Source organism: Meleagris gallopavo, chromosome 12, assembly GCF_905368555.1.
Source record: "Meleagris gallopavo chromosome 12, MGAL_WU_HG_1.1, whole genome shotgun sequence".
NCBI lineage: Eukaryota > Metazoa > Chordata > Aves > Galliformes > Phasianidae > Meleagris > Meleagris gallopavo.
This window is the reverse complement of record NC_139415.1, coordinates 11,802,670-11,828,851: the sequence shown is the minus strand read 5'-3', so window position 1 is coordinate 11,828,851 and position 26,182 is coordinate 11,802,670. Positions and strand designations below refer to the sequence as shown.

At 46.5% G+C, this 26,182-nt stretch overlaps 1 protein-coding gene and 1 long non-coding RNA gene across 2 annotated transcripts in view; both read left to right on the top strand.

Annotated features, from left to right (window-relative positions):
- The first annotated feature begins 11,142 nt into the window (after positions 1-11,142).
- LOC146543557 (uncharacterized) lies at positions 11,143-18,020 on the top strand. The gene is made up of 3 exons (XR_014885799.1): positions 11,143-13,172; positions 15,374-15,482; positions 17,385-18,020. It is a non-coding gene; the product is annotated as an uncharacterized LOC146543557 (long non-coding RNA).
- A 794-nt stretch (positions 18,021-18,814) lies between these two features.
- ABHD17C (abhydrolase domain containing 17C, depalmitoylase) overlaps positions 18,815-26,182 on the top strand; it is a 31,792-nt gene continuing 24,424 nt past the window's right edge. The window contains exon 1 of the mRNA XM_003209515.3: positions 18,815-20,082. Within this exon, the coding sequence (XP_003209563.1) occupies positions 19,550-20,082 (533 nt within the window). The 5' untranslated portion in view covers positions 18,815-19,549. The remainder of the gene's footprint in view (positions 20,083-26,182) is intronic.

Here is a 26,182-nt window from a genome sequence, read left to right as displayed (position 1 = left end):
GACGAGGACTGGAGGTGTCCTCTGCTTTCTTGGGAGGTGGAAGAGACGGTCTCAGCAGTCTCAGTGCCTCCTTTTGGATTCTGGATTTGGTAGGCACGGAGCCAGAGAAGGCACCAAACCCTGACGTGGTCACCAGTCTGAGTCAGTGAGAGGCCCTTCGCAGCACACAGAACATACATGGCCGGGAGACTCTGCAGCCTCCTTCACAGCCGCAGCGTGTCCTTTTCCCATGTCCTGAAGAAGCCCCAGCAGTGCTCACTAACCACTGCCCAGTCAGGTTTTATGCCGCCCTGCTGTTCCCACACCCATCCTCCTTTGCAGACATTTGCCTTCCAAAGAGCCGAGCAGTTCTCTGGTATGACTCAAGGTGTTGACAAAAATCCCCTCGAGCTGCTGACAAAACCCCAGAGATGCAGTCTATCAGCAAGGCAGTTCCCTCAGCTTTGCAAGCAGCTTTTCCTTTTTATTACAAGCCCTGAGAAACTGAGATCGGGAAAAAAGGAACCAGAGTGAAGAAACAAAAGAGCTGTTGCCTGATTGGAGATGCTTGGGTTTTTTTTCTTCTGGATGATCTCTGCTTTCCCACCAATAAAACCTTTATTAATGCAGTGACCAGACATAACAACACAGGGAGAAGTAAACAAGGATGTGTTTAATGGGTAAGATCACAGTTTCACTGTCATCTACAATATTGTCCTGTAGGATTATTTCCATCCTCGTCACCCAGAAGCTATATGGATTTGGATGTGGATTTGGTTTGCGTGTGGTTTCTAGGTTTAATGGGAAGTCTACTTGGTAATCTCAATGCAAAAGTGTCCCGAATGGAGTGCCTGAGTCCAACTGCCATAGCAGGGGCTGCACTGCTAAGAAGAGGCTGTGGAATCAGCATGTGGGCCCTAATTAGATATAAATGTTGGTTTCATTTGATGTTTAACCGAGCTAGAGCCAATATTTATAATCCCATTGCCACACAATCTTCTGTGCAGAGGCAGTGTCTGATACCTTCCTCAGCCTTCTGGAAATCTGTAGGTTCACAGGCTAGAAGAGAAGTTCCTTGTTTGCTTTTTCACTTCACTAAGGATGCAGAAAGCTGATGTGATCTTACCAAGAAGGCTCGACTTCCTTCACTGCTGGGAGAAGTGAGCAGTGGCAGTACTGCGCTTACACGTGCTCTCAGTTCTGAGCAGAAGGATTTCCACAAGAGCTGCTCAATGCATCATTTCGGATACAGACTGGCTAACCCAAACCTATACGGGGTGAAGATGGGAGAAGGTTCTTTTCAGGGTGTTTTTGACACTGTGTACATCAGGATCCCAGTCCTCTCCTGCTCTGGGATAATGCATTGATCATGGTGCTGCAAGGAGGTGATTGTTACCGCTGCTCGTTAGCGATTGGGACGCTGGAAGGCACAGGGGTTAAATGGCTCTGTGCACCAAAGCAAATCACTGGTGACCCAAAATTACAACGTGGGAGTTCCTGACTCCTTGGCCATGCTCGTTCCACGAGACCACGCTGCCTCCTGAGAAAATATGTTTTCACGGTATCTGGCCAGCTGTGTAAACACGTCCAGAGACAGCCATGCAACGCTGAGCTGCTCCCACTATGCAAGTCATATTCTGTTTTGTTTGTAAGCACAAATCCTAAATCCCTCCTCCAAAATGGTTATTTTTGCAAACAAAGTGTTGGGAAATGAGGAAAAGCAGAATAATTCCAGATGACGTTGATGTTTGGGGCTGCAGGTGACACAGCGAAGCTCACTTCCCTTCAGACATTGAGCCTCTGGCTCCATGCCCGGACTGGAGGGCTGACACAGGAGGGGAAGGCTCCTCACTTCTCACTTCAGAGGTTTCCTCAGCCGTCAGAGTGCCTCTCCTGAGCCTGAAAATGCACTGCTGTAAGAATCAGAGTTATGAGTCTCAACTCCTGAAAAATGGTGAGGTCTGAGCGCCATCGATACGTAGTTTCCTCATTTTGCCTCTCTTATACGAAGACGAGATTCTCCTGGAATGTGACATGTCCAACTGCCAAACAAAAAATACTTTTCTTCCTTAACTTCCTTTTCTCCTAGCCATGAGTGGGCACCGCCTTCGCTCCGGCTGCATCGAATGGGTGCAGTTTGTCACTGTGAGCAGCACAGCTCAGGGCTGCTGTCCGTGCAGTCGCTCCTTGCCAGCATTTCAGTGATCCCACTGCTCTGCGCTCCGTTTCATCCTGAGCTGCTGAAAGCTTTATGCCCAGGAGGAGGCTGTTGCAGCGTGTTCCAGCGCTCTGCTTCGCTCTTAAGCACGCATCATGTTGTGTCTGTGGTGTTTATCAGCAGCGTTCTCTCTGTTTGTTCCTCTCCAGCAGCTACATGCACAGCTGGGCTCTCCGGGGGAGCTCCGCGCTGTGTTTGTGCTGCTGTGCGTGAAATAGAAATGCTCACCCTCTGTGCCTCTTGCAGCTTTCCCAAAGGGTTCCTCAGGGTCCACAGAGGAGTCTTCAGGATCTGTGACATGGATCTGAGTGAAAGCAGTAAGTTCTGAGCCCAGCACTGCAAAACGCACAGCTGTAAGGTCAGGCTGCTGCCCTGCTTAGTGGGGATGTGCTGTGATGGAGGGACGGGGCTTTGGCGGTGGATTTTGGGAAGGCCCTGGCTTAGGGCAGGCCTTCTGCAGGTTTTCGGGTCTCCATGAGGCCAGTTTGCAACAGGCTGAAAGCAGCCTTTCAGGGCTACCAGTGATGACATTGGATGAGAAAGCATTTTGTTTAAACGGTAGTTTCTTCAAAGTATGATGTGAGGAGTTGGAAAAAAAATGAAAGGAAAAAAAAAAAAAAAAAAGCCTTTCTAGAGCTTGAATTTTCTCCATAGAGCAGAGCACTGAAAAATAATGAAAGCCAGATGGCCCGGCCTGTCCCAGGAACGGGAAAGGGAAGAAAAGCCAAGCTCAGCATCGCAGGAAGCTGCAGCCGGGGAGCTGGGAAGGGCAGCAGCCTGCACAAGGAGCACAGGGACCAGCACTGACCAAAGCAGCTCTGGAGATGGACTGGTGCTGGGGTTTGCCCAGGAAGGCAGGGAGGAAAGCGACTTCAGGGCATGCAGGTCTCTGGTGCACAAAGCTGAGCCAAAAGTCTGGGCTGAGTTTGCTCTTGCAAAAGCTGTGTAGGAGTGCAGGGTCCTTCCTGGATGGAGGCTGCAGTGAGCAGCTGAGCTGTGCCGAGTTTCACAGCTGTGTTGTGCAATGGTCGAAGCCAATCCTGGTTCCACCACTCTTTGCATGGGAGTTACGTGTTCCTTGATGGAAATATACGAGCATGGCAGAAATGAGTCTGACGCACTTCCTAAAGGGGCAAGAGCACTGTACAAGTGAGTGTGTAGGCATGGACACGGGTTTAAAGTAGGGCAGTGTGTGTGTGTGTAAATGTATATGTGCACACAAGAAAAACACATAGGCTGGGAAATACCTGCAGGTATGAGGTGTGGTGGGTGAGGGGTGCATGCTTCCCTCTGCCTGAGCTCCTCTGCCAAAGCCAGGATGGAAGAAAAGGGTGGGGGAGCTGATCCAGGCTGGGCTGGCCTCATTTCACTCTGACAATACTGAAATTTGGAGGCTTGAAGCCTTTTTGCATGCACCTTCCACTTGAGCTGCATCCTGCAAGTCCTGGTAAAGCCATGCTGCCGGGCTCTCCTCCCCATCTCAAGCTGTGGGTTTCTCCTATTGCTGCTGATCCTCCTGGTGTCAGAGATGAGCGCCCTGGTTCAGGCCAGAGAAACGTGCCAGGTGCCAGGTCTGGGCAGTGGGTGTGCAAAGGGAACAGGCTGGTGGAGCCCTGCCTGCCCTAGCCAGCCCTCGGAGCTGATGCATCTGCACCCAATGCCAGAGCCTCAACCATGGCTGCCCCACAGCAGCACTGTGTGGTTCCTATGGCTCCAACTGGCTTCTGAACGTCATGGAGTCCCGTGGACATGTGTCTTATTAGCACTGCAAGTCTAGCAGAGCGAGCATCTCTTCATTATATATACTTTAGCCAAGGTATTACAGCAGAGTTTCCACTTCTTAGCATTTAACTCAGTCTTTTCCACTCAACAAGAAGTGCTACAAAGATGGACTGACAGATTTGGGGAACTGCTTCTTCTAGTTTGGAAATCTTAGGAAATTACTGTGGCAAAACATTTTTTTTTCTGTCATTCAAACTTCAGAAATATTCCATGCATGGTCTACAACACAGGACTGAATCTCAGACGGCCCAGGTACAGCCCTTCACGGTGCTGGGTTTTCTCATATTTGCTTCTGCCCTTCCAGGCATTCAGAGCGTCCCTAGGCCAGAATGTGGGATTGGGATGGGGCTGGGCAGGCCGCACAGATGCAGCGATCCCATAAGCATGTGGCCCCCGCAGTGCTGGCTAAGTGGGAAGAGTAAAATCCCTTAGAGCGGAGCTGCTGATGGGGCAGGCCCTGTGCTGAGTTCAATCACAAAGTCTTTGTGGCCAGGTCTGTTTTCACTTTAGTGGCTGTGCCCAGAATAACAGGAGCAGGATGTCAGTGGGAGCCCCCAGAGCTACTGCAGCACAAACGCTCATCAGCCACTAACAGAAAATGTTTCCTGTCTCCACTTTTAAGGCAGCATTGTAGCCCAAGCAGATAGAAGCCTTTCTCTCTCTCTCCCCAGCTGCGGTCTCCAGCTCAGGCAGGTGGATCGGGGCAGTGCTGCCTGCTGCTGTATCAGCTCTGGATGTTCTCCAGATGCCAATGGGGAGACCTGATGGCTCCTGAGAAGGAAATCAACGCATGCACAGAGGCTCAGAGGAGTGACTGCTGGCTCCCTCACCTCAGGAAAGCAGTGCTGTCGGTGGCTCTGCCCAGAGGCAATGCCTGGATGTGGGCCAGAGCTGGGCGAGATGGCCGGGCTGGGCAGACAGGGGAGCCAGGAGGAAGGAAGTGAATGAAGTCAGCCCTGTGAACTACACCAGATGTGTGCTCCTGCTTCTCTCTAAGCTCATTACCGCTGACCGAGCGGTGCCCTGTGTGCCACCACAGCAGCTGGAGGGCAGCCAGGCACAGCACTGGTCTGCTTGTCCCCAAAGCTCCCATCCAGCACAAGCAGTCATTCCTAGAGCCCAGGGAGAGCAATGGCAGCCAAATGAGTAAGTCAGAAACCTTGCTGCTCAGCCAGCCATGGTGCAGCATCAGAGCATGGTGATTTGTACTGAGCAGTGGCTTGTGTGAGGCTGACACTGAAAACATTGGGTTGGTAGCAACCAGAGGAAACATTTGCATTATCAAGATATAAAAAGTCATGGGGCTTAAAAGGATACAGTCACCAGAGAGGAGCTGCTTAAGACAGCCTGCTGCTGGGACAACCAAACCAGAGCTCTGTGGCATCCAGGCCCTGTCCTCGTGGGCTTACTGGTGATTAGGTTTATCCCTATGCACCCAGCGGTGGAAGTTCTGGGATCACCACAGCTCCAGTCTGGGCTGTGGCTGAGGAAGGAGGAAGTGAGGTGGTCCGTGGGAGCTGCTGACTCCTGCAGATGAGGTGAAGAAGCCAGGGCTCGGCCTTTCCACCTCTTCTGGTAGCATTGATTTGCTTGACAAAGTAACAGCTGGAAGGAGAGCAGATGCAGCTATGGAGTAGGAGGCCAAAGGAGAAAGACGAGAGGAGGAAAGACCACTGTGAGGCCCTCATTCAGCCAAGCCAGCTGCAGAGCTCTCATGGGTTTTGTTGTTGTTATTTAATTGATTTTTATACTAACAGACAATTAAAGTGGTCTCTTTCTTTCTTTCTGTCTGCCTGTCTTTCATGTTTCTCTAGTAATGAGTCATTTCCTGGGGGTGGAAGGGAAAGATCATTTTTTCTCAAAGAACACCGTTTTGGCGTTTGGGTTGTGGGTTTTTAATTTAGTCGCTTGCCTGCTTGCTCTCAGTGAAGCAGCAACATCAAAACAAGCATGGAAAAATCAAAAGCCACACATGAATAACCCCTGAACTCTGCTCTTTGCCCACAGGAATGGGTGTCCATATAGCAGGCAGCCCAAAGCAGTGCACAAGGTAAGGGGCGATGGCTGCCAAAGCAGCAGACGGCCCTCCCACCATATTCACCCACAGATTCTGATGCTTTTTCCAGCTCATGCACGTCACTGGTGTCAGTGCCTGTCTGCTCCGCAGCACACTGACCTTTGCACATGGAAACTGGTAGTGGTTTCAGTTTAGTAAGCCACATGCCTTGGGGCTGTAGTGGATACAGGGCAAAGCTGGCTGTTGTCCCCAGAGCTTACGTGTTAGAAACTGCTGTCAGTCTGGGGAAGCCCAGTGTGAAGCAGTGGAGAGTCTGAATCTTTCTTGCTACAAAGCTGTAAGTAAAAAGTGCTTGTTTGGGCGTGGACTAATGAAAATGGTCATGCAATCAAGCTAATTTGCTAGAGATTAGAGCCTAATTAAAACCAAAGAAGTGAGAGGGCTGCTAGTGTCAGTGCTAAGCACACACACAGAACAGCACGCACTGACAGCCAAGAGAAGCACACTGGCTTTTTGGCAACAAGCAGCAGCAAACCACCTTGAAGGAGAAGGCAATCCTTCCCAAAGCTTCCAGCCCCAACTACACTGCAACCTGTTTTGCCTCTGGGTTGGGAGGGGCAAACCCCCAGCACTGGTGGAACAACAGCAAAAACTTCCATTGACATCAGTGGGTTCTGGACTCATCTCATGGCCTGTTTTGTTTGTTTGTTACGCATTTCCTGTACTGCTCGGCTTCCAGAATGAATTATGTGTAGTTTCACAATGAAAAAGGAAGAAAATATATACTTTCAGAGCTACTGCTTGTGTGTCATGCAGTTGAACCCTGGCGTAATTGAGTTGGAAATCGGAGTAAGTGCAGTTATTTCAGATCCAGAGGGGCTTGTTTCACTTCAGTTTAGCTGGTTGTTTTCCCCCAGCGTTATGCCAGCCACTGGCTGGGGGAAGGAAAATATTTAAAGGGCCATCATTGACCCAATGGACCTGGCAGGAAATCCCAAAAGGTGTGCTGGGTGCGCACAAAGAGCACGAGCTCCTGTCCTCATGATGTGGGTACTTGCCGGGACCCTTAGACCTGCATGAGGTTCTGTGGAGCCAAGCGCTAACGCTTGGAAGTCAACAGGCACATGGCCAACATCAGGCGCTTGTAAAAGGCAGCCAGTGTAATGAAAACAGCTTCACTTATTCACAACAGATTGTATTAACCCATTCCCAGCTAAACTGGGAAAGGACAATAATTTTGCACATTAAAACAAAAGGAAGCAAGGGTGACTAATTTCCTTCCAATCACGTCAGTTAGGTCATCATCATCATCACAGGTCGCTTGTTTTGCTGACCAGCCCTTAGGTAGATACTCATATAGCAGCTGTTATTCTCTGCTGTGAATTGTGGTTTTCTGCCCAGCAGCAAGTCCAATTTCCAGGGAAATCGGGAAGCCAACTCCTATCTACGCAAAAGATGAACTGTGTTTCCTGCAACTTTATGCCTCTAACGTTACCGGTTGAGTAACAGCCGGACACAATCGTGTCTTCTGTAAGGAAATATGCCAACTGTTATTGCCTAGAAGTGAATAAAAAGTACTTTTGCTGTTAAAAGTTTTGAATGAGTTGAAGCTGCAATAACAGTCCTGTCCAATCAAAGCTTACTCTTCTCAACAACAGGATGCGTTGCTCTGTTTAAGCAAGGAATAATGTTGTTTTAGTCAGTACACATGCTTTGCTTCCTGTTGGGAGTATTGCACAAAAAAACCTAATTTATTGCATATCAAATAACTAATCCGGTGCGTATTTACAGATTTTATATACAGAGATGTTTTCTAGTACCATTTGTGTGTATAGAAAATATGAGTTAGCGTGATCTGTTTATTTAGCCGTGTGAGCTACAGCAAAATTAAGGAGAGTACCCTCTGAGTAAGAGACTGCATTGCTGTTAGTACTAGCAGAGCCAGGGTTATTGAGGGTCTCGATGCTCCTGACTTAAAGTCAGAAAAGTTTACTGTCAGAAAGCGTTCATTCTGGTGGTACAAGGCCTTTCTTTGCCCTTCAATCTCCCTGTTGCTTAAAAGGCAATTACTGGGAGCAATGGCAAGATTTAGCCTAAGGACTTCTGCATTTGCCCCCTGCTAATGATGTGCTGGGATCCTGTCATCTGCCAAGACACAAGCAGGGCAGCAGTAACTGATGCCTGTCACTGCTTCCTTCCTTCCTTCCTTCCTCCCATCTTGGGAAGTTGGTTCCTTCATGTCAGGCTGTACTAATGAACAAGAACAGATTCTGAGCTCTGTGTCTTGCAGGGAAAGCACCAGCTGGGCTGACACCAGTGGAGCCACTCAGCTTTGACCCTGCCTGAGGACGATCCACATCCACCTCCAGGTAAATGCCCCAGGGCTCCTCTTGCAGCCAGGCAAGCCCTGCTGCACTTACCGTTACGATTATCAGCACGGGGTGCCTGTCATAGCCTGACAGCAGTGCACTGCACTGCAGGGCTGCATGCAGGCCCTGTGATGGTGCTGGAGGTGAAGGCAATAGTCAAGGCTGGAGACAACTTCTGGCCTTGCAGATGTAAATCAAGGTTGTGCTGTTGTCTCAATTTGTATATGTAACTTTGTAACTATCTATCGTATGTCCGCAAAGGGATTTTAAGGACAGAACTATCCTTATTTGGAGATTGAGAGTTTCAGTCATCCTTTAAAGACTGACCGAACGTCTCCTGCCAGGAGAAAGGGGATGCTATGCTGCCATCCAACCCAGGTTTCCTTCTTCATGTAAATCAGGAGCTTCCTTTCTGTCCAGTGGAGTCAGCGATAAACTCATGGTCAGGCCAGACCAGGATTGTCCAAGCATTGAGGGCGTTCCTGTGTCCAAAATAGCACAGGGAAAAGAGTCTAAAACGTCTCAGGGGCAACCATGTCCTTGAACTTCACCTTAATCCTCTTGTCACCTGAACTGACTCCCCGAACACTTCAGCTCCTTTATCACTTACACCCCTTTTCCATCCACTTGTCCTTCGTCCAGATCTTGCACTGTGGCTAACTGACCTGGATTCACTCATTTCTGTGCAGATCAGCCAAGTCTCCCAGGCTGGAGAAGTGGGTCACTGTGCATAGCATACAGGGCCGTAGCAGAGGTGTCCTCCCCTGCCTCTGAGCAGAGAAGCCTTCCTGCTGCCACGTGAAGCTGCCTTTCCACCTCCCGGACCGTGTCTGGCTTCTGCAGGCGGAATGCTGGTAAGCAGTGTGAGGAAAGGGAGATAACAGGGACTGGCTTTGTTGGAAAACTTCAGCCCCAAAACAAATGCAGCAGCTTGCAGCTTCCCAGCCAGGGGTGCTGCCAAACGGATGCACCGCAGTGAGCGCTGACGAGAAACAAATGTATCTGAGATGGAGAAATAATCTTTCTGTTAAAGCTTATAGCAAACAAAGCTGCAAATGTTGCTATTGCGGTGGAAGCTTGAGCTGTGACAGAGTGGATTTTCCATCCCTCAATAAACCTGATTTTGGCCAAAACTGTGAATCAGAAAGCTTTCTGCTTAAAAGCAAACAAACAAAAGCCAAAGATCTACCCTTTAAGTCTGCTTTCTTTTTGGATGAGGCTAAAATTATGCTCAGAATTGTATTTATTGCTGCTCTGAAGGGACCCAGTCCAGAAAAACAGGAAAGCAGCTTGGTGCATGTGGACAGCTTTACTCATTTCATGGAACTGTTGAACCGATTCAAGTGAAGTACTTTACCAGTTCAGAATGAAAACTCATCCGATTTCTAGAAGAAACAAAAAATCAATCCCATTTCAGCACAACTAAAGGATTGCACTGAACTTTAACCGATTTCCTTTTTGAAATGTAGGCGGTAATGGTAACTTGTGAGAACAGACACCTCCCAGGCTGGATGCTTGGAAATGAACAGCACAGTTCAGGTAACGACGTTTGCTGTAAAGCCAGGGAACCCACTTAGTTGTGTTACTCTCGTGCTGTACTCTGACACTGTTCCCTAGAGCAAGCTGCAACTATTTTTATTAGTACAGTGTGAATGACTCAACCCCACAGGGTTTTTTCCTTCAGTCCCTGTGCGACCGATGGGCAGGAAGAGGAAAACTGTGTTTCACATGGGAAGTTTTCCAGTGTCTTCATGAAACTTGTCAGACTTTCCTCCTCTGCTTTCCAACTCTACAGCACTCCTGCTGCAGGCTGGCGAGGGCTGTGAGTACACATGGAAGCGATGGTTGACGTGTCCAGCTACGCACTGCTCCTGGTCCACCTATCCCTAAGTGGAAGCCAAGGCAGCCCAGCATACGATTTGGGTTTTATCTTCTGCGCAGCCCTCTAATCCTTCCTCGGGAAATTACCATGTAGTTTATCTGTATCTTGGCATTAAGTTTTAAAACCTCAGGACTTTAACCTAAAGGAACCATCTGTTTACTGCTTTTCTTTCTTATAAACGTCACTGTTGTTACCTCATTAACTATTCAGCATCCTGTCCAGTTGCTTAGCTCAGCAAGATCTCAGGGTTGTAACACCCAAAGGAAAATGTCACCAGTCTTCTTATCTGATACATTTTGGTTAGCAGAGATTTAAAAGAATCAGTAACAGACCCTTAATGAGATATATTTGATAAGAAGATACGAAATAACTATTAAGCTGGTTTAGAGCTATTTCCTTTTTCATTCATTCTACCTTATCTAAATGCATACTTAACATTAATCTGCCGTCGTTCTAACTTGGATTGTTTTGCTTCTCGGTTTAGCATCCACATCTCTTGTTATTTAATTTCACTGCTTCTACTTCATCAGTAAATAAAGAGAGTCTTTTTAATTGTGGCCTTCCTGCAATCCAAGTGGTCAGCAGCACATCTCTACAAAAAAACCCAGTCACACAAAAGAGTGAGGGATGACTAAACTAGCTCCATTCATTTCTGTATTGCCAGAGAGATCATATAGAGGGAGTTTGCTAATTGGATATAAAATTATGTGAGAATTTTGGAAGACTTTCTGCACTTCTATCAGCTTCTAAGGAAGCATGTTTCCCCTGAAGTTCCTCACTTACAACAGCAGATGTAGCACAGCAGGTTCAGTAGAAAAGGGTGGAAAAGTTATTTTTTTCATAGGGTGGTAAATAATCTATTATTAAGTGAAATGTTTTATCCCTTTAGGAAAATGTGAGTGCTTCTGTGGGACACTGCTCACCAGTCAGGGGTGGAGGGCTGACATTGCAATGTACTCATGGCACCCATGGCCAACCTGAAGGCTGCTCAAGACCACCTCAGCCATCCCAGCTGGCCTCCAGCCAAGGCAGTGCGCATCATCCAGAGAAAGGAAGTGATCTGAAAACAGGAACGTTCCGTGCTTCCTCAAAAGGCAGCTGACCCAAGCATGTCCCTGCACTCTGTGCTGTATTTGTTTGCAACTCTGCAGGTGCCCACTGTGTTGAATGTATTCGAAGCAGAGAAATGCAACCTGATGAGGACAACTGTGATGTTTGCAAAGAAATGGGGTGAAGAGCCAACAGAGCTAGCAGCAGTATTGCTGGGGAGGTGTGGAGGTTAGAGGGGGTTGCCAGCTCAATGGGAGCCAGCAGTATCACACAGCTCTTAACAAAAAAAAAAAAAAAGAGGAAAAAAAGCCAACATCATACTGGGACATATCAGTGAAAGTACAATCTATAAGCTGTGAGATCATCCTATTGCTCTACTCAGTGTGTGTTAGGCCACAGCTGGGAGATCTCATCCAGCCTGGGGTCACCTTGAGGACAGCTGTGGGTCAACTTCAAAGAAGAGGAATGATTTAGAAACAGAAATTTTGAAGGAATGTTGAAGGAACTGCATGAATTTGAAGAAATGGCTGAGGAGAGACAAGGATAAGAACACACACAACTGCTGTGAAGAGGAAAACAAGCTATTCTTAATGATGATGTAGGTAGGAAAGTAGTGGTGGGCTTAAATGACAGAACAATGTAGTTCAGAAATTAAGAAAAAAAACAGCACAGTGAAAGAATGGGTCCCCAGTGGAACAGGCTGCCTGGTACTGCCTCACTAGAAGTGCTTCCGAAAAGGTTAAAAAGCCTTTTTAAGGAACAGCATGGGTTTGACTTCAAGCAGGACAGGGACACTTCCTAACACACTTCCTAAAAGGTCACTCCATTCTTTTTTATGCTTCTGTGCTTGGATTAAATGGTTTTTTTTCTTTTTTTTTTCTTTTTTCTTTTTTTCTTCTGGTGAGGAACAAAGCCAGGATGTGCCTTTTCTGCTGCCTCTACTACTCTTTCCAGAGAGGAGCATCTCAGGCAGTTTCCCCTCTTTCTTCCAGATTCATTCATCCAGTGCACCCGGCCTCTGCAGCCCCCCAGCAGCAGCACCAAAGAGGGAATGCATCCACAGTTCAATTCCCTGCTCCCTCACATGCTGACAGAAGCATGCTGGCAGAACATCCAGCTTTATCCTGGCTTTCTATGGGGAGCAGAGGAGACGACTGCTTAAAGAGAAAGGAGGAGCAGGTAGTACTTGGGAGCTGTGCTGTCTTGTTTCCAGCCTCAAATGCATGCTCCAGGTGAAAACATCTGAACTGTTTTTCAGGTTCACAACCCTTTCTGTGGGACCAGCAATATTCTCAAGCTAACAGCATCTTTAGTTCTGTACTCTTAAAAAATGAAATCCAAGCTGATTATAATGGCTTTATTTCCGCTGAAGAATATAGTTTACAGTACGGATATGAAGATTGTCTTCATCTGAATGACAGCTGGAAAGGTTCATATGTTTTAGCAAAGCACTGCTGGTTTGTTACAGACAGTAGCATGCATAAGCCTAAATGTACTTTGCTATTCCAATTACATGACCGGCACTCGTGAATGGAAGCCTGAGCTTTATCTTCACTGACCTTGAAAACCCCCTGGAGGTTTATGATGAAATGAAGCATATGTTTTCTGGTGATTTCTGGAAAATGAAGAAACAACAACCACTCGTTCTGATTTTCTCGGGAAACAAATTGGTTATCATCAGAGCTTCCATATTACTGCAGGGGCATTTGGGGGGTCTCTACTTTTACTCCCTCACCACACACGGATTTGGCAATGCTGTGCAGGTACAGAGGCTGGCATTGTGCACACCACGGCTCTCCCCTGAACGTGTACACACACATAAACCAGATGAACAGCAATTCTGGCTCTTGCTGATAAATCAGATCATCTTAATAGGTGAGTTATTGTAATGAATGAAGTGGATGTCTACAACTTGGTCACATTAGTGCCTCTGCACTATAATAGACATACACAAATTAGCTTTTAATTGATAGCTTGATTACTGGTCTAGACACAGTGGCACAGAGCTCTGTCTCTGTCCATATTTTTTCAGTAACAAAGCCCCAGTGCTTACTCCAGTTTCTGACCTGAAAGAAGTGCATCAGTTACGGCTTCCATACAGAGGGCCTGAATGCAGTGTGCTTGCTATAGCCATGCTGAATGCAAAGTTGGGAGCAGAGTGTGAATCAGCCACTCTCAGGTTATTGTAGCTGCTGGGAGCCCAGCTGGAAGCCAGGCTCCAAGTGAAATCCCAGGCAGCGCAGCAGAGTAAGAATTCTCACTGGGAAACACGGTGCACGAGGACGTGAATGTGAACAGAAATGCACCTGCATGAAAGTGCTCCATAGAAACTGACTTACCTTTCACCTGAAGTATACTATGACTCTGACTGCGAGGAAGATAAAGTGGTTTTGATTTCTACAATTATTCTTTTTTTTCCCCCCCCATGTGTTTTCTACTGTTTCTCTCTTTCTTTTCTCATGCACCATCTTCATGCCCAACCCTTACTATTTTTCACGTTTCTTTTTCCTAAGGCCTTCAGTACTGCTTCATTTCCCAATGTAGCTGTGCAGATTTACAACTCCTTTCATTTCCCATGACATTGCTTACAGTCACGGGACAAAAATCAGTGCCAGATTCCGCAGCCATTCTCCCCACCATGAGTCTCGGTTGCCATTCCCTTGAGGACTAAACTAGATTGGGATTTATTAAACCCTGAGCCCTCTGTTTGAATGATATACAGCCTCAGGCAGTAGGCACTAAGGCAAATGATACTGCTTCTTTGTAAAAGCACAGTAAACCATGCTACAGAGTGCACTGCTCCAGGCATTTCTAAACTATCTTGTCCTGTGTCAGCAAGATGCTTTAAGAACTCTCTATAGAGCTTTCACTGCTCCATTTTTCCTCTGCTCCCACCCTGTGCATTTCAATACAGTAAGGAAAAGATTTCATCCTTAATTGAAATTCCTTTCATCAGCCCAGATATAGCCTGAACAAAGATACTGACATGAAAAAGCAGCCAAGAACCTATCTTTAAAACGTCAATTTGCCAGTGACAAGCATAAAATGCAGTCACTGCAAATCAAGACTCTAAATCCCCATTGTATATCACATAGCTGCCACTTCACTGCCTCCTCCCACTATCCCTCCCAGAAGTTTTGATGTTTGTTCATCCTTGTTTTCCTTTCCACATTCTTCTCATACTGTATTCACAGCAAATGTGAGGATAGCAGGGTCTTGATTAAACTCTTGCAGAGAAAGCTCTTTTAAACCTTGAATGGAGTCATTTATCTTAGGCTTCTACCTCTGGAAGAAATCGATCATACAAGCTCTCTGAGTTTTCTCTATTTTTTCCCTTTTTTATTCATTCTGGTAAAGTAATTGATGCACTTTTGCCCACACAGACCTGTAAATTTAATGCTCCATGAGTTTACATGGCAGGAAATTGCTACAGTCTTGTTCAGCTGCAGAAAGAGAAATAAGAAATGAAAGTTCTTTCCATTGGCACAGTGTAGGGAAGGATACACCCAACAGAAAAACATCAGTATAGGCTGTTTACTGAGGGCTATATTTAGCCTGCTTACCATGGGTGCCTAATTTAGGTGTTACACCTTAAGCTCTCGGCAGCATAGAGACCAGAGTCTGCTGCCTGGTGGCTGAGCATGCTGATTAATAGCATTTCTGTATTTCCCTTGCACCTTGGTTTGGTAGACTCTAGTGTGACCTGGACTGGGGGAAACATTTCCTTTCAGCCTTACTGCTGCTTTAGCACATTCTGGGACAGGTCTGGGATACACGGACACTAATTTGTATAAACAGTAAGAAATAATACTCGCACTCTTCATGCAGGCTTTATTCAGGAAGTCAGCAGAAATGCTCTCAGTTTGGAGTTTGTAAGCTGTCATGAAATAAGAGGAGGTTGCATGCAGGTATTAAATGTGGACTGTTTACCCAGCTGTGACAGTTCCACAGTTGGAGTGCAGCAGGAAGTCAGGTATGGTTAATATATAAGATACACAATCTTCAGAGTGCTGCTGCCAGGTGTCTTATTTGGCTTCAATTTCACTGTCTTTTTGCCTATTCTTTTGTCTACCTAGGCTCAGGAAAATGAAGTGGAATGTAAAGTGTTCTGCCCTTGTAATTGGCATGGTGGAGCTGCAGAATATGTTGGAAATGACACAATGAACCACTGCGTGCTCTTATTTGGTATGTTCACCTCCGTTATATTCATATTTTGCATAGTTATCTGAACATTTGCCATGCTCACCTGAGCCACCTTGCCACATCCATCACTAGTTGGTTAAGGCCTGATGCTAAAAGTCTCACTGATACATACTTGAGTTACTTCCCTTTCTTTAGTGGGCTTGGCAAATTGTTTATTATTAAATGCTTGAATATTCTACCCTTGAAGGTCATCTATTAACACTGAGTGAAGAACTAGGGTATTTCACGGAGTCCTAGTGTCATGTTAGTTACAAGGCACAGCAGTAGGGACATCTTTATTTACAGATCATTAAAAAGATGAGTTCTGCAGTAACAGGCATATATAATTGTTTTTCTTGAGCATTTTCAAGGTATTTGGTCAAGTGAAAACTATGCAGATGCCTGCTGGCTGCTAAATGAAAGGGAGAAAGAGAAAAGGGTAGTATGGGGTTGGAGGAAAAGAGAGATGACCTGAGAGAGACCGCTGGCTTGAAGCACTATTATTGAGGGGAACACACAGAGAAGGATCCCAAACAGTCATTCTTCAAGTAGTGGTTTGAGGGGTTGAGCACGAGAAGTACTGGCACACTCCCTATCCTATTTCTGTGCCAACCACAGCAGAGTACCTGGACATAATGATGTGGAAAGGAGTGCAGAAGCTTTGCATTTCCTGGAAACACTCTCATCCCAGGGCAACTCTCAGTTCTTTAGCAAAAGAGGTGGCTGAAGGACAGAGAAACCTATGAGGAACAAAAGCATCCAAGGAGCACCAGCATGATGGACTGTGATAATTAGGAAGTTCTAGGACTTCTCTAACATTTTAGGAGAAGAAACCAAGCTCTGGGCAGTGCCAGGCACAGGGTGTGTGAAACAGGCATGAAGCCATCCATGCCTAACATTCCACAGCCACCCCTCCAGGCTCTGCCCAGCAAGCTGCAGAACAGCCCCAGCACCAACTGGTAAACCAGAAGCTTTGAGAAGTGTCTGCCACTGAAGTACCATGCAAACAGATAGATAAAAATTCTCTTCATTTGTGCTCTTTTAAGCACATGTGCATTGCAGATCTCTTTTGACATCTCAGGATAACAGATATACTCTAAATAAGTGCTAGTTTTCAGTCTTGATTACTTTACTTTCTTGAGCCACAAACCTGTTGGTAGTGTTTTCAGAGCTACTCAGGAACTCCCCTTTTCTTACTTCTCCATCCTCATTCACCACAATTTCCCTTTGAGTCACTCCCTCTTGCTCCTTTCTTCATTTTATTCTCCAAGACTTTGGCAAATGTTATCATTCGTGAGAAAGTATCCACGGTGCAAGAACTATTTGATTGCATGAGAGATGGACTGAGATTAATGTCAACTACAAAGAGTGTATTAGGAAAACAATGAAAAAAACCCTAATGAGGTTTGCACAGCCTTAGTTCACTTGAGGAGCAAATTTCTTGACACTTCCCCTTGGAGTCCAAGATGACACTTTAATCTATTAAAAACATGACCTAAGGAAGGACCAGGGTGGAGCATGGGAAACATTGTCCTTTTAATTGTCTACTTTGGAGTAGCAATCTACTAATGATATAACAGCCCTTGCTGTCTTGCTCCAGGCGAATCATATTCCCTTTGAGAGGGTTCTGAGAAATGTTACTTTCAGTAGGTGGTACATGACCAAATTCCAGCTCTTATCTTGGTTTCAGCATGTGTGCAGTGAGAGGAACAAGCTTTTCTCAGATCACACCAGCCAAATTACTTCTCAGGGCATACCCAGGGCTTTCTCAGGGTTGCATCAGTCTTCCAGCAGAATATTAATAGTTCCCCTTAAAACAGTGTAGATAGAGTTCGCGGCTGCTTGTGATCTCCCAGAAAATTCACTGTGTTCCTCATTTATCTGTTCTGTATTTTCTTTACCCAGATTGTTCTATCTCATTCTGCGAAGGAATCACTTTCAGTTTCATCAGCTGTCTGAGTGTTCTGTAAAGACTCTGTTTCTGCCATTTGAAAGAACCCAGGGCACAACATCACCAGGTAGGATATGCTTCGGTGCTCAGCCAGACCCAGGGGACCTCTCAAACTCCCAGCAGGACGTGCCTGGGACACAGGTAACAAATGGATGTTCTCTGTCCTCTAGAGGAAATGTGTCTGCACCAAAGGCCATACTTTCAAGCTGTTAGAGACACTCAGCTGTCAATTTCTCCCTCAACAATCACCATAGACACAATTATGGCTGACTGAACTTAGGATTTTTAAAATCTCCATTGTTAGTAAAACTAAAGATTGATGTGAATGGGGGTTGGCCTTACTTTCTACCTGCCAAAGACAAAGAATTACCACGCATGATTGACTCTTCTGTGATTTTCTGAAAAAACCTTGTTACACTTAGCAAGTGTTAATACTAGAAAAGTTAGTCACAGGTTTGTCACTAATGAAATGACCTCAGCTTAATGTCCTTTTTGAAGCTTTGTTTCTCAAGGCAAGCAAATGACATTAGTAGAGCACCAGGAGGGTGCAGATGTGCGTGGTGGGCATCAAGGCAGGGTGGTGGTTGGATGTATATGAACAACAGGCTGAGCACAGCTGCGTGGGCTTCCAGCCGCATGGAATGCCTACAGATCATACAACATAGAGGTTGTTTGTTGTTTGGGTTTTAAAAAGTGCTCTGAAGCAGCAGACCGTACAGTCATGGAACCACAACCAGTGGTGGATCTGTCACGTGCTCTATTATGCTAATTTTTCCAATGAATTATTTGGGATGTTGGTTATTAGCCTGAAATGTGGCTGAGGCAGCTGCCTGTGTGTCTGATCAGCTCTCCGTGGCATCTTTTGAAGCCACGTTCAGCCAAACCCAAAACCAAATACATGCAGTTCTCCACAGCCGTGCAGCCTGGGACACAGGGCACACGCCAGGACAGCAGTGCTGTGGATGCTACCATCCAACGACTGCTTTTATTCACATTTCTGTGCGGCTACACGAGCAATTCGCTTGGAGCTGGGCTCAAAGCCCTCACTCCGTACAGCCTGGTGTGACCAGAGCCATGCGGGGCCGTGAGGGAACAACGCGGCCTCAGCTGCAACCGGCCCTTTCCTCACGATGACCCGCCCTGGAAGGCTCGGGAGCGGCACGGCGCGCTGCCGGACAGCCTCGCGGCGAGCACAGCGCTGAGCCGCTCGCCCACCTCCGCACAGGGCCCCAAACGGCCTCAGCGCCCCGCCGCCCCGGTACTGCCGCGCATGCGCGAGCGGTGGGCGGCCACGGAGGGGGAGGGGGCGCCCCCTTCCCTCTGCACGTGACCCAGGCCGCGGCGGGGGGCTCTCTTAAAGGGCCAGGCGGCGCGCTCCCCTCGCGGGCGTTCGTGCCCCGGCTCCGTCTACGGGCTTCCTCTCACCTCCTCGCCTGTTGCGCCCCGCCCCTCTCCGCGCACCTGTCGGGCTGCCCGGCGCAGGCCTAGGGGGCAGCCGCGAGCCGCAGCGGGCGGCGCAGCGTGGGCAGGGCCGGGCCCCCGCCTCGTCCCCGCCGGCACCTGCGGCCCCGCGCCCGTAACCCGGAAGCGGTGCGGCGGCGACGAGGGGAGAGCGCCGGGACATGGCCGCTGCCTGCTCCTGCTGTGCGCCGCGGCCGGCATGGCCCTGAGCGCGGCGACGCGCGGCTGAGCCTCGACCTTGGCGTCCCCTTCCTCCCGCCGGACCCTCCTCCTCCTCCTCCTTCTCTTCCCCTCCTCCTCCTCCTCCTTCTTCTCCCGTCGCCGCCGCTCGGGGGCTGCTGAGGGCCGCTCGCTGTCTGCGGGGCCGGGGCGGAGCCGGGAAGGGCCGGGGCTGCGAGGGGGCTGCGGGCCGCGGGCCGTGCGGGCGGTGGGTGCGCGCCGCGAGCTGCCCTCTGATTGCATCCCCCGTAGGGCCGGCGGTGTTTTGTTTGCGGGGGGCTGGTCGTACTCGTGCCGTGTGCGATTTCTGTTTATCGGCTCGTTTGAAAGCTGCGCCGCTCCTGGCGAGCTGTAGTTCCTCAAAGGCGTTGCGGGAGGGCGGCGGGTCGGCCGCTTCGACTCCATCCCAACGCAGGTTAGCTTCTCGCCGGCGTCTCTGATGCCAGAACAAGGCCCCAGAATGAACGGTTTCTCTCTGGGCGAGCTGTGCTGGCTGTTCTGCTGCCCGCCGTGCCCCAGCCGCATCGCTGCCAAGCTGGCCTTCCTGCCCCCGGAGCCCACCTACACCGTGCTGCCCCCCGAGCAGCAGCAGGAGGCTGGGGCGGCCTCTGGGGCTGCCACCCCCACGGGATCGGGCACCTGCAGCCTGCACCTGAGCGAGCGGGCGGACTGGCAGTACTCGCAGCGGGAACTGGACGCCGTGGAAGTGTTCTTCTCCCGCACCGCTCGAGATAACAGGCTGGGCTGCATGTTCGTGCGCTGTGCGCCCACTGGCCGCTACACGCTGCTCTTCTCGCACGGTAATGCTGTGGACCTGGGCCAGATGTGCAGCTTCTACATTGGCCTCGGCTCCCGCATCAACTGCAACGTCTTCTCTTACGACTACTCTGGCTATGGGGTGAGCACCGGCAAGCCCTCCGAGAAAAACCTGTACGCAGACATTGATGCTGCCTGGCAGGCCCTCAGGACAAGGTAAATGTTGTGTGCGAGGTGCTTCGATGTCTGTTTAACCCTAAGAAATGCGGTGTCTGCACAGTTAACCGACCCACTGAGAGGCAGAGGGAAGGGTCTATAGATGATTTGAGTTACCTTGATGGTGTCAGTGGATGTTCCACCAACAGTTACAGTGATTTGCTAGATAGCTTTGTTTGAAGGATGTCCAAGCCTTCATTCATGAGCTTTTTCTAGAGTTAGGGATTTATGCAGACGTATTATGGTTAGCCATTGCTCTATCATTATAAATCTCTGCATTGAGCAGAAGGTACTGCACTGACTGCGGATTGAGCTTGCCAGATACAAAAAAAAATTACTTTTGTTTGAGATTTCCATTGGTCTAAATACTTCCCACGTTTATTATTCTTAAAAGTAAACCTGCTGAGCCTAGGCTTTGAATTTGGCAGTGGCCTGGCCTGGTGCTTACCAGGAAACCGCTGTCATTCTGCAACGTGTCTGGCATTTTGCACAAGCTGAAGTGACGTGCACATCTTTCTCTTTTGGCAACCAAACTGCTGTTACCAAGTTGGGTAGGGCAGTGAGGTGGAAGGAAAAAATGTTGACAGGTGAGGACTGGGGATTCTGCCAGATGGAAATGCTGAAGGAGGTGGCATCCAAAGGGATGTAGCAGTAATGAGAAGGCTCTGGCAAGGCAGCGTGGTGAGTAGCAGCACGGGGCCTATATCTTTTGGGAAATCCAGAACAGAGCTGTTTAATCAGGCTCCTTGGTGTGTTTGCATGGCATTCCTGGGCTTCTGTCCACAGAGACCACGAGTGACTTCTGCTGTTGCATAAGTGGTTCCTAAAGAATGGAACAGGAAGCTTGAAAAAGTTTAAGTTGTTGCATTAGGGCAAGAAAAAAGAGCAAAGAATGTCGTCTTTTCTTTTTCACAGCTCTGTGGCTGTGTAGTTGAACTTGGCTTACATGGAGTAATGTCTGTTTCAGGGATACGTGCCAGCTTCAAAAATAGTGACAGGAGTTGTTACTAATTTAGATAATTGGCTTTTCAAGGATCCAGGGATTGGTCCCTTGTAGCTGGCTTCTGACATTGGTCAGCCCAAGTCAGTTTAAGATCATGGGGGAAAGTTGCTCTCTCATAGCAAGTGTTCTGTCTGCATGATGGGTGACAGACTCTGGGTTCATTTTTTTCAATACTCTTAAAAATTAAAAACAAACAGAAAAAGATGTTGCTTGAATGTAAGTAATATGGCTTTATGTAAAGAAATAATTTGATAGACTTTGTGCAAAATAGATGACTAATTATCACTATATCGCATGTGGGTGATGTAAATAAGCGAAAACTGCTTTGAATAAGCTAGGCCTGATTAATGCTTGTCCTTTAGTACCTGTGTTTTCTCTTCATCTCACTATTTAGTTGATACTTTTTCAAGAAAACCTTTTATAGCTCTGGAAATGTGCTTTCACATCTGCTTGGAGGCGCTCAGGCATGTGGCACTTGTTTAAGACCAGTGCAGACCCTGAAACAAGGCAGTCCTTTGCACAAGCCTACTGAGAAGCCTGACCTAGGAGGCTGTATGGGAATTGCTGGATCACGGCCCGAACCTCTGATTGATCACCTGAGGCGAGCAATGAGTCAGCCATGGGAGCACAGGTGAAGGCAATTCACCTGTGCTACAGGAAGGGGTGGAGCCTGGCTGCACCTCTTCTAGACCCATTTAAGAGCTGACTGCCAGTGGGGAAGGATCTCTTCTGGAGATCCCCTCTCTGGAGTTTTGCAGCGAGTCCAGGATGTAGGTAAGCACCCTATCTATTCTCTTGTTGTTATTATAACCTGCTTAGCCAAACTCTCTTGTTTATTTCATAATTATAACATCTTTGTATTCATTGATTATACAGAGGTGATGCTAACGTGTGCCTAGTTTTGCTGTGAGAGGATTGGCTTCTTCTACTGAAGTGTGTCTGAAGGAAGCGTATAATTTTACGTTAGAGTCCTTTCTGTTGTTTCTACAAGACTGAGGTTGTGTTCTTTCCCTAAGTGGAGGAGTTGATTTTTGCAAACTCTTACGTTTCTGTATTTGTTGGTCTCAGATCTTAGCTCTACACTGGGAGTGCTGCTAGAGTATCTGTGTTAAAATCATTAGATTTTTGGGAGCCAAAGAGAGAATATCTTACAGTATTTTAGATTCTGCGAAGGAATTGGTTACTCTAAAATATAGACTTTATTAGTTTTGCTTGTTTCTTAGATTCTGTCCTCTTAAATGACTTTCATGGTTGTTAGGAAGAAGGATAATTTTCCTGCTCAGGAGTTCTCTAAACAGTAATGGTGTGAACTTTAAAGGACTGACCATTTTTTAGCCCTGTTTAATACGTCCAGACAGCTCACTGTTAAGTGAAATGTTCTGGTGTAAAAATACAAGTTTGTCTTCTGAGGTGAAATGTTGTTCAATGCTGTTCCTGCTACAGCAGTTCATCGGTAGCTTCCAAGCTTGCGCAGGGTTTCATTCTCCATGCAAATTCCTAGCGTTTGGCCTGTAGTCATGTGGTAGTGAACTGTAATGCGTAGTTACAAGTGGAACCTTAAAATAGGAGAGGTTCGCTAGCTATAGAAAGCACTTAGTCATCTGTGCTAAGTTCTGTGGGAAGCTGTTGCTGAATCCACCAGACATTGCACCTGGCAGCAGAAAGGGATCATTAAATGTTGGAAGTGTTGATTCCCTCTTTTTTTAATTGTACCTGTGAAGTACAACTGATACTTATTAAATATTAATTTATCAGTGTGTTTTGAAAGCTGTACTGAGTTGGATGGGAATTTACACTACACCTGGACAAACAGATGGCTACCAAGTTCTAGGAATGGTGGTGAACTGTCTGTGGCTACAAACATGCGTGTAAATGTTGACTGTATTTTTAAAGGTATTGAAATGAAGATCTTGCTATCACATAATCAGCTGGGTATGAAACCTTATGTAACAAATTATTATAAAACACTTGGTGAAAAATAGCATCGTTGAGGTTTCTGTTCCATTCAGTTATCAGTTTTCTTTGGAGAATCAGTGTCAACTGCTCGCCATTCTTTTAGGCACTGTAAGGGATAACTTGCTTCCTGTTGATCAGATGAGTTTTAATTGTTAAGTTTGAGTGCTAACTGGCTTCTAGCCTACATAAGATGTTGCCATTTAATTTTATCCTCTTGAAATGGCTTTTTGTAGATGTTCCTTCAGATGTTTAACTGTGTAGCATTGGTGGTTCTAGTTCCAATATCAAATAACTAATCTGGGCTTATACGTATTTCCATTTGATTAACAAGTGGAATACTAGCTTTTGATAAATTATAGATTTTAATGTATTGTTTGAGTACTTCATTCTCAGAACAGATACACTTGAGTCTGTCTTTCAGTCCATTGGTTCGCTTCCATTTTTAACTAGGCAATTGAGATCTATCTTCTGTCACAATGAAGGGAATTGAATTGTAAAATGATATAGTGGAATGCAAGGGCTTTTGATAAATGGATGGCAGTTAGCTTAGAATATTTAATCGTCTCTAAAGCTTGTTTAAAGAAAACTCCCTACTTTCATTTTATGAATATTTTATTATTTCCTATGCTGATTATCTGTCACTTCTTATTGCTGTTTCCTTAGCAGGAATTGGTGGATAACTTCAGAGGTTGTGTCCATTTAGTTAGTCTGCGTTTGCTTCATTCTTCCCCTTGATCTACCAAATCAGTTAGTTTCTGCTTTAATTTTCTATGTACCAGAATGTTCTCTCATTCGCACTGTCCTGCTCCGTATGACCTTGCTTCACTTCTCTGGATTGAGTGTTTTTGGCACTCAGGTTCAACCTAATGGTTTTTATTCTGTATAGACCCTTGAAACCCCTTTTAAAGACTCAGCCTTATTTCTTTCTTTCCACTCAGTTCTTCCAGAAGTATTTAATTGAAGAATTTGTAATATGCACTTTGTGTGGATTTGGGAGGATAGGAGTCATAATTTATTATGGAGAGGCAGATGTGAAGCATTCAGCACCTTCCCAACATGGTTTATATTAGGAATAAAAATTCTCAGCATATATGCTGCTATACAAACACAATCAGGATGTAGTATATTAACTTCTATTACTGTAAGCATAGCTTTTCCTGGAGGATTTTTCATCTTTCTTCCATCTATTTTCTTTAATCACCTTCCCAACACTGAAGGGATGTATGCCCAATTTATGAGAAATATACTGGTGCAGATTGCTAAATAGCTGAGATTTATTTACTACTTCTATAAATAGGTCAAGCACTGAAATTGTAAATGGGTGCGTGTAATTTGCAGTACAACGGCACTTTGATTAATCGGGAAACTCAAATGGCATTGTTGTTCAGCTTAGCATCGACTCTAGGCTGTGGCTGTCTGCTACTCTGTGTGCATGTTCCTCAGGTTAAAAACAACAGTGTACTGGTTCAGTGAAGGCAGAGGCTTTGGTGTAAAATTAGCAATGTAAATCTTGAGGGTCAAAGGCTGTGCTTGGCTGAGTCGTGAACGCTGAGAAGAAACAGGGTTCCACCCTGCTTCCTTGTTCGTGGTGCATCACTTGGTAGGCAGGCTGAAATGGCAGCTGAGTTGGGGATGATGGAGGGTGGAGGTCAGTGGACAGACTGCGTTAATCTCAGTACCTTGTGTTGCCTTTCACTGCTGTTGTCTCTGGCTAAAATTGCTCAGGTGTTCTCCTGATGTGCGGTAGGCAGTGTGTGCTCATGTTGTCTTTTTGACCTGCTGGTGGTTGAGCTTCATAAATGTGGCTGTGAATTTAGATTTTGGCTTTTTGTCATTGACTGTAGCAGGCTATTTCCTGCTCCCATCTTCTTAGAGATTTGACAAGGTGTCTGCAAAGGATGACTTAATGTATGCCTCCTAATTTTTAACGAGGCTCTTTTTTTAAGGCTTAATCAATTCTACCTGCTGCGGTTGGTACTTCAAGAAAAACTGCGTGGAACTTGTCTTAAAAATAGAAACAGAATAGTCTGCTGTAGTGTCTGTGATGAGCAGAGATTAATTCAGATGATTAGCATCCCAGGGACAAATACCGACAACTGTTTAAAACAGGTGCTCTGATGTTCAAAGTCACTCCAACTGTTTGTTGAGCTCTGGTGTTGTGTTACGTGAATTAGTCACTGCTGTAAAAGTAAGTACTTCTGTTAAATATTTTCCTACTTCTGTCAGGAGTATATGATCAAAGCTTGTTTTAAAGAAAGTGAGATTTTTTTCATTGTCAAGCATATTTTGCAACTAGTGTTATGGGAAGAAAACTAAGCTGCCAAAGAACCTTTGGGTAATGATATTTGTCATCCTGAGTTTGGATGGTCTGAAAGGCAGCTGTTGAAGTGAGGATGTTGGGTAACCCCACTGTGGGAGGGTTGTGGGCCTGGCTGTCAGCATCACCAGGGTATCAAACATAAAAGATGTAGGGGCTGTAGTGCTAAATCCCACGCACTGAAGCACGACTCAACCTCAAAAACAGCAACAACAGATCCCTGCAAAACGCAAAATGCCTCTGTCCTTTGGTACTGACTTATTTTTGCACTGTTTGTTTCCAGGCGCTGGGCTAAGTTTACAGTAGCTCATTGCTTGTGGATGCAAGTGGAAAGGACAAATGGAAAAACAACAACAAGAAAACAATTAATAGCTCTGTCCAGGATTGTGGATACCTGAGAATGTAGTTAGAGAGTAGAGTAATTTTAAGCTCCGTAAGTGAGCTGGTGTCTAGCAGCTGGTTTTGTGAGGAAAAACTTGCACTTCCTGAGCAAAGTTATTTATATTTCTGTATGAGATGATGAAAGCAGGTGGGTTCTTCGGTTTTCAGTTTTTTTGGTTCTGTGCTGCTTCCTCATGCAGAGATGCTCATGTACAAAGGGAATGCCAAGCAATTAGCCTTCTGAAGCCTCGCTGTTGTAGCATGTGTCTGAATTGCTGCTTTGGTTTTAAGGTGAGATTTGTATGGTGGAGAAAGGCAATGTGATTATAGTAACTTTGATATTGAAATCCTGTCCCAAGTGTGCTTTTAAGAAAAATACCAGGAAACTAGTTCTGCAGTTGCACTCTGTGTTGACTTGAAGACAACAGTCTCAAAATTATGTA